Source organism: Coffea arabica, chromosome 10e (genome assembly GCF_036785885.1).
Source record: "Coffea arabica cultivar ET-39 chromosome 10e, Coffea Arabica ET-39 HiFi, whole genome shotgun sequence".
Lineage (NCBI taxonomy): Eukaryota > Viridiplantae > Streptophyta > Magnoliopsida > Gentianales > Rubiaceae > Coffea > Coffea arabica.
In genome coordinates this window covers 13,574,649-13,582,589 of record NC_092328.1, presented here as the reverse complement: position 1 = coordinate 13,582,589, position 7,941 = coordinate 13,574,649, and the positions used below count along the sequence as shown (strand labels likewise).

Genomic DNA, 7,941 nt, shown 5'->3' with positions numbered 1-7,941 from the left:
ATGTGTATCAAGCTGCTGATCAATGTTACTTTTTGGCAAATGTTGTCGTTGCATCCAAAATCGGATGCGATTACTAGAGAATTTAAAAAATTGCTTTGCTGCATCTAGGCATGTCAATGGATAGGGTTTGGTTTAAATCCTTTGATCCAGATCCAGATCTAGACCCATTTAATTTAGTTAGACCCAAACCCAAATCTAGACTCTTTTGGATCTGAAAAAATAAGTCCATACCCAGACTTTTATGGATCTGGGTATCCAATGGGCATCCATGGGTATTTTCTAAACATTCTAAAGTAAAAATGTATTTAAAATATATAGAGTTCATAAATAATATAAATACTATCCAATTTTTGTTTTCAAATAATAAAATTAATATTCGACAAGTTGAATACAATATTGTAAACTCAAAGAAAGAATTATTATTAACTACTTCTATATATTTTCAAAGATTTAACTGTATTCATATCCAATATATCACTCGTTTGCCTTTACATTTCTCCTTTTCTTGAAAAGTTTGTTCCAATTACAATATCAATTAGGATTAGTTTTTAAAAAAGAAAACAACCATAACATATATAAAATATTTATTCTTATTAAAAATGTAATTTTGTATCTATTTTTCTTATTTAAACCTCAATATTGGTAGATGTTTCGCAATCCAGCACTAAAATAGTGAATGAGATAAAAATTATTTAACTAAGGACCGATGGCAAATAAATAATAGATAAAAATATTTACAAATACTTATTCATTTTTTCTTTAATTCAATCCAATCATCAGTAGTCACTAATGATTCAACCATATCTAAAAGTGATTTGGCACGAGTCTCATTAATCACCCAACCACCAACACTAAATGCGGATTCTGATGCCACAAAATCTTACTATATTCGATCCACTAGCCATAAAATATTAGATTATTTTATACATTTACTAATATATATTATTTAATTAAATATATATGGGTTTGGATAAGATCTGGTATGGGTCTGGATTTGGATATAGATTCTAGAAAATCAGACTTTACCTAGACCAACGACTCCTTCATAGAGTCTAGGTCTGGGTAGGGTCTGGATTTGAAAAATTAAATCCAAACCCTACCCAAATATAGTGGGTCTGAATTGAATTTGGATAAAACTCGATCCATTGACATGCCTAGCCGCATCCAATTCTAATGTGATGAATATTATATGAAAAAAAAAGTTTTCACGGTTGCCTAGACATAAATTAAAAAAAACTTTTGTTCTCCATACCCAAAAAAAAAATCGAAAGGAAAACAATCAGTTTGTTTGGATAGCCACTATTTGACCAAAATTATTTGCTTATATCATAAACACAATTATAAAAAGTGTTATAGTAATCATATATATATATATATATAATAAATTCATATTCTCATTCTTATCGTTTTATGCTTTCTCTTTCTTACGTGGCTTAACGACAAGGCAAGTGGTTTCAACACACTCTATAAAATAATCTACGCTCTTCCATCTCTCTCTTCTTTTGCCTTTGTTCATTTATTCCATGATTTTCACCTTTTTTTAAAAAAAATAACCTATGCTCTATATGGAGCTTATCTCTTTCTTTTCATAAGCACGAAATCAATTATCAATATCTATCTAAATTAAATTTCAAATATAAAACCGTCCTTATCATCCATGTATGACTTATAAAACCGTCCTTAGCATTCTATCATATATTTGCGGCCGCTTGCTCCTCTTTTGGTTTGTGAACTTCTAGGTATAACAACAAGGTATAACCTGTATAATTTCTTTAGCATGCACGCCTTTAGTAAAACTATTTTTTATTATCATCTTTTTATATTCTTATCAATATCTCTTTATATCCTTATCAATTCTTATTTCCTACCCAAAGTTATGTATTTTAAGCAACTTAAATTAAGATAAAACTACTTTTAATATTTTTATTAATATCTTTTTATATCCTTATCAATTCTTATTTCCTACCCAAAGTTATGTACTTTTCAGCAACTTAAATTAAGATAAAACTATTTTTAATATTCTTATCAATATCTCTTTATATGCTTATCAATTCTTATGCCTACATATAGCCTCTTTATATCGTTAGGTATTTCCAGTGCAAGCGGTTGGCACATTAAAGCATCGATTTCGGGTTTCCACTCCTCTTGATTATTAGGTAAATCTTCCTTCGATACACATTTTTCTTTTTTAAAAAGACATGTTCATCTTCAATTGTAAGAATTTAGTAACATATCTTGAATTTTGTGTGTTTTGGTTTTATTTTCTATTTGTTTTGTATGAAGAGATAGGATTTAAAATAATATTTTCATCGTAAGTTCTCATATAGAAACATATTAGATGTTTCCACCGAATTGGACAACATTCATATGCTATAGGATGCATGTTAGATCTTTGTTAATTTGCCTTTGTTTTGTTTGTCCAAGGTATTGGGCTTGTAGCTGGTGCTGTAGATCCTTGCTCAGCGCATACTCCAAGAGTTGAATTTGTTATTTTCTCCGGCCTTTTTTTCCCAACCACATCTAAGTCTGTTAGTTATTTTAGTTGAACAATCTATTCTATGTTTTTCACTGCCATTAACCATTCATATTATAAGCATTTGGCCTATGCCTCTTGAGTGATCATGAACTGAGAGGGCAAATTTATTTTCGTTCCTTTTGCAAAGACAAAATGTCTACTAAATTTTCATCTTGAATTGCAAGTGATCATGGGTTTTGTTGTCCAGAATTGTAAATACAATTTGTAACTACAATCTGGAACAGTTTCATCTTGAATTATTCAATTTTATAGAAGTAAATGCTATTGTTGATTACGTCCCATGTTGTTCTTAAATTTTTAAAAATCAATTGACGAAGATATTTCTTCAGAAATTTTGTATCTTTAGCGATTATTGCTGTTAGTTACTTTAGTTGAACTATGTTTTTTATGTCTTCCACTGTTGTTAAATATTCATATTATAAGCATTTGGCTTATGCCTCTTGAGTGATCATGAACTGAAATGGGAAAATTTATTCTGATTTCTTTTACGAAATTTAGGTATGTTGGTGTTCAAGGGTCAACGCAACAAGATTTTCATGGGCATAATATATAGTCAACTAAGTCTACAAATACAATTTAATATAAAAGTATTACCCACTTTAATACATCAAATACCATAAATAGTCTGGCTAATTAAATGTACAATATTTTTTTTTAGCATAAGGAGGTAGATTTAATATACTATTTTTCTTTCTTAATCTATAATCTTTATTTATTGTCTTACACAACTTTGAATGTGATAAATCATTTATTTTTTTATACTTAGTTGTCCTGCTTTGCTATCATGCAATGATAATGGAAAATCAATAAATGCTAATTTGCATGGATAAATGGAGGAGAATGTTCAACTAGAAGAAAAACGAAAAAAAGTTACACTAGAATAGAATATTATTTGATACTATTTACTACACTTTTTATTTCTTTTCAAGTTTTTAAATGTTATGGTATTGTCGAATGTTATTTTTTTCATTTTTGAATTATTATTCACTGAATTAGATTTTCATATTTATATTATAAAAATACTTTATATTATGATGTGCACATAGTAATATACTTAAGAAAGGTTATAATAGAATATATATTAAGTTTGTATTTCATATCGACATTTTTATAAAATTGACTAAATAATTTATTATTTTTCGAAGATTTCTATTCATCAAACGGGTACAAAACTAGTTATTTCAAATAATCTCCTATCATTGCATCTTGAAAATATGCTTTTTGAATTCATCATTATTCGTAGAAATTTGCCTAAGAATGACACGTGGTGACTCGATTCAAAATTGTGAGGAGGGAAACACGTGCTAATGGGGAGCCGTTGGAGCGGATGAGGGGCAAAATGGGGATGATGGGATACATTTAATGTTTCTGCCCCAATTTTTTAGCCTTCCCTCTTCCTCCTTTTATTCAATTTTAGAATCCATTCTTGCAAAAACAGAAACCTCTTCTTCAAAGTCCCCGATCCTCAACCGGTAAGCATTTCTCGACTCATGCGAATAAGTTTTCCTTCTTCGTTTTTACGTTTTTGATCTTTTCGTCTTTGGGTTTAGCTCGTATAGGAAAATGGTTCATTTTAGTCCGCATAAATTAGTACATTATGTTGATTGTAAAGATCCTGTGGTCTCTGAATCTGTTCATTCTTTTGTGTCTTTCATCACTCTTTAGTATTTCTTATAGGAATATTTCTCATGCTAAGTCAAAACCACTGTTCTTTTGTGTATTCTTGTTTTTCTTTCGTTTTCTTTTTTATTTGTCTGTCTCTTCTTTTTTTTTTTTTTTCTTTTCTGGTGGATGATATGGGATGCCTTCAAAGTGTTTGTTTCAATGCTCATTCCTTACTGTGAATGCCTTCTTTGCAAAATGTTCAATCTTAATTCTGGCTGGTCTATGTGCTGAAGAAGGTAATTTGCCATTCTGGGTTGCATTTTCTTACCATGATGTATTAGGATTTTGCAATTAAGAGTTCAAGGAATAGTAATATGTGGGACACAATAGTGTGATGGTTGATCATGATCTAATCTGTTCCAGAAGAACTACTGATTAGTTTTAAAGACCTCAAAAATGTGCTTGAAAATATTGTCGAACTGACTAGAGTTTGTGGACTAAGCAAAATCTTTGTGAATTAAGCATAGCTTAAGATGACATAGCATCAAGGATCCAGAAATTTAAGTGTCCAAATGATTTGCCATTTTGGAATTCCCTAAATGATGTAAAATTATTGTTCCACTGAAGTCTTGCTTTTATGACTCCCATTCTGTTTGTAGTTAGAATCTTTGTTGTGTAAAATAGGACTGAAAGGCATCACTTCCAGGAAGGTTTAGTATGGAGAAGTATGAGAAGCTTGAGAAGGTAGGGGAAGGGACTTATGGTAAGGTGTACAAAGCTAAGGACAAGGCTACTGGACAGTTGGTAGCCCTCAAGAAAACACGTTTGGAAATGGATGAGGAAGGTGTGCCCCCTACTGCTCTCCGTGAGGTGTCCCTGCTCCAGATGCTTTCCCAGTCCCTGTACGTGGTCCGTCTGCTATGTGTTGAGCATATTGTTGATGGCAACAAAAAGAATGGTGGCAGTGACAGTGGCAATGGCAAGCCGCTCCTCTACCTTGTCTTTGAGTACCTTGACACTGACCTCAAGAAGTTCATTGACTCCCACCGCAAGGGCCCCAACCCCAGGCCACTTCCACCTTCCCTCATCCAGAGCTTTCTCTTTCAGCTCTGCAAGGGTGTTGCCCACTGCCACAGCCATGGTGTACTCCACCGGGATCTCAAGCCCCAGAACCTTCTTGTTGATAAGGAGAAGGGCATTCTAAAGATTGCTGATCTTGGACTTGGCAGGGCTTTCACTGTCCCACTCAAAAGCTACACCCACGAGGTTGATTTCTAGACTTATTACTGTTCATTTTGTGATGATGTTGTTGTCCAAATATACAAAATTGATTTAGATTTTCATTTCTTCTGGGTATAGATCGTCACCCTCTGGTACAGAGCTCCGGAAGTTCTCTTGGGATCCACACATTACTCCACTGCTGTTGATATGTGGTCTGTTGGTTGCATTTTTGGTAGGAGTCCCTGTCCTTCCTGTTGTCTATTGCTACCATTAATTTCTTAGTATTCCCTTGTTTCTGGGATCACCTTAATTCTGTCCCCATAGTAAATTTGTGTCATTGTTGTTTACAGTCTCATTGTTCCTCTGGCTCTTTTCTCAGCTGAGATGGTAAGAAGGCAAGCCTTATTTCCAGGGGATTCTGAGTTTCAACAACTGCTTCATATATTCAGGTAGAGAGCTATAAATGCAAATTATTCAAGTTTTTAACTGCAGTTGACATCTATGATCCATGAGGCCAGCATTAGCCTAAATTATAATGTGTTTCGTCCGGTCTTCCGCTAACAGAACTTGCATAAATTATCCGTGCCAACCTTCGTATTCCTGGCTCCTTTAGTGTCTTTTATTTATCAGCAGGCTGGGGGAACAATTGTTCAAGTTTTTTGTGGCACTACTTACTTAAAAGTGTCTTATTGGCTTTTATCTAAAGCACTAGAAAGATCTCTTTGATACGCAAAAGACATCTTGCGAGAATTGTCTCGAGATATTCCTTTAAGTAAATAAAAGCACAGTCTTCTGTCCTGTCATAAATTGCGGTGTGTTACCTATGCTTTTGTGAAATATTAATTAAGGGATCCTCTAGGGAAACTAGAAATTTGCGAGATACGAAACAGTGAGCATAACAAATTGTTGCTTCCTCTATTGCAGTAGCCAATGTTTAAGTTCACATGTAATGTACAAGATATCTGCTTTTGTTTCACAGAATAGAATGCTCAGCTGTTTGGTTTGGTATGCATTATATGTGATTGGATGTCAATGAAGAATAAAGCTCATGTTTTACTAATGAAACAAATATGTGCTTGGTTTTTTTTATGTCTGAATGTCATTAAAGGCTGCTAGGGACACCTACGGAGAAGCAGTGGCCTGAAGTTTGCTCACTACGTGATTGGCATGTGTACCCCCAATGGGAGCCCCAGAACCTTGCACGAGCTGTTCCATCATTAGGGCCTGATGGTGTTGACCTTCTATCTGTAAGTTCCAAGGCCTAAATAATATGATTTCAATCAGTACTAAAAGTTCTTATGGTCTTAAAACATACTTAAGCCAATATCCTTTATTGGATGATCAAGTTTTAGTCAGTTTACGTATTTCTTGAACCATTTAATTGGCAATTAAAATAGAGCGGGTATACATTTTCTCTCAAGATTGAGATACGCAATGTGTTGAGTCCTGTTCCCCTTTCCTTCTCTCTCTCTCTCTCTCTCTCTCGTTTCCAAGTTCATGATGCTAGCTAGCCCAGCCTTGTCTAAAGTTTGAGTTTCAGCTATAAATTGATCAGGGAGCTTGTTCAATATCAGTCTGCTTAAAGTCTGAAGAAATTGTCATCCTATTTCCTTTCGTTGATGCAGAAGATGCTTAAGTATGATCCAGCTGAGAGAATATCAGCCAAAGCAGCGCTAGAACACCCCTTTTTCGACAGCCTTGATAAGTCTCAATTCTGAGGCTGCATATTGCTTCTAAAAGCTTGATTTTATGACAATCAAGTCAGATGCTTTCATTCAGAACTCGTAGATTGAAGAGATTTTCATCGTCTTGGTGATTGAAACTTGTCGTATCAGATTGACATAAGTGGTGTTCTCTCTTTAGTGGTTTACCAGCGAGGAATAAGAGTTCCTATTCTGGTTCTGTTGTTTTAAATTGTCTTTGCAAATGGTTGGAATCAGTATACCCTATTTTAGAATATGATCAAAGCTTATTGTATTCACACCAGAATTTCCTTTTCCGAGCTCTTGCATGATCCCAGAAGCATAAGGTTGTGATATAATAGGCAGAGCCGATGTTGCGTCTGGTAGGATTTTTCATCTATGACTTGACATATTTGCTCCTGTTCTTGTATTTACCCTGAATGTAGTTTCGAATATTTCATCACAAGAAAAACTTCTAAGTAGTCTATTTATTTATGTCCCAAAGATATCTAGTTGGTGATATTGATGCAGCTTTTGCTTTTGGGCTTATTGTATTGACTGTGGTCCTACAAAAAATTGTCTTTTGCCTACTATAGCTTTTAAAGCGTGCAATCATCTTGAAAAAAATCTGTCAACTGTCCTCAATTTGCTTCAAATTAAAAGCATTGATATTTTTTTGTTGTTTTTACTAAAAGTTTAAAGACTAAAATAGCATAAATATCAAAATATTGGGGGCCAGATTTAATTTTATCAAAATTTTAAAGACCGAAATAGTACAGATTCTAAACATTTGGGGCAAAAACTACATTTCTCCCTTTGGCACAATCGCCCAAATCATCTAGTCTCCCTATTGATCCAACTGGGGAGTGGTCTTTCACCCGGTGTATCTTTTGTAAC

The 7,941-nt window shown here is 33.7% G+C and overlaps 1 protein-coding gene across 3 annotated transcripts; it reads left to right on the top strand.

Annotated features, from left to right (window-relative positions):
- Nucleotides 1-3,875: 3,875 nt before the first annotated feature.
- Nucleotides 3,876-7,564, top strand: LOC113711818 (cell division control protein 2 homolog C-like). Of its 3 annotated transcripts, none has more exons than XM_072066745.1 (6): nucleotides 3,876-4,008; nucleotides 4,848-5,407; nucleotides 5,501-5,594; nucleotides 5,742-5,811; nucleotides 6,471-6,609; nucleotides 6,991-7,564. In XM_072066745.1, the coding sequence occupies exons 2-6, from the start codon at nucleotides 4,859-4,861 to the stop codon at nucleotides 7,078-7,080; spliced, it is 942 nt and encodes a 313-aa protein (XP_071922846.1). In that variant the 5' UTR covers nucleotides 3,876-4,008; nucleotides 4,848-4,858; the 3' UTR covers nucleotides 7,081-7,564. The 3 variants fall into 3 exon arrangements, with proteins under 3 accessions (XP_071922846.1, XP_027090832.1, XP_027090833.1); XM_027235031.2 differs by having other exon boundaries at nucleotides 6,988-7,564; XM_027235032.2 differs by having other exon boundaries at nucleotides 3,913-4,008; nucleotides 4,826-5,407; nucleotides 6,988-7,564.
- The last annotated feature ends 377 nt before the right edge of the window (nucleotides 7,565-7,941 follow it).

What these genes read in the sequence shown, in the direction of transcription:
- LOC113711818 (XM_027235031.2), top strand. Translation starts at nt 4,859, where the DNA reads ATGGAGAAGTATGAGAAGCTTGAGAAGGTAGGGGAAGGGACTTATGGT. An exon ending in GTCTGTTGGTTGCATTTTTG is followed by an intron (nt 5,595 to 5,741) that starts GTAGGAGTCCCT and finishes CTCTTTTCTCAG; the next exon opens with CTGAGATGGTAAGAAGGCAA. An exon ending in ATGGTGTTGACCTTCTATCT is followed by an intron (nt 6,610 to 6,987) that starts GTAAGTTCCAAG and finishes TCGTTGATGCAG; the next exon opens with AAGATGCTTAAGTATGATCC.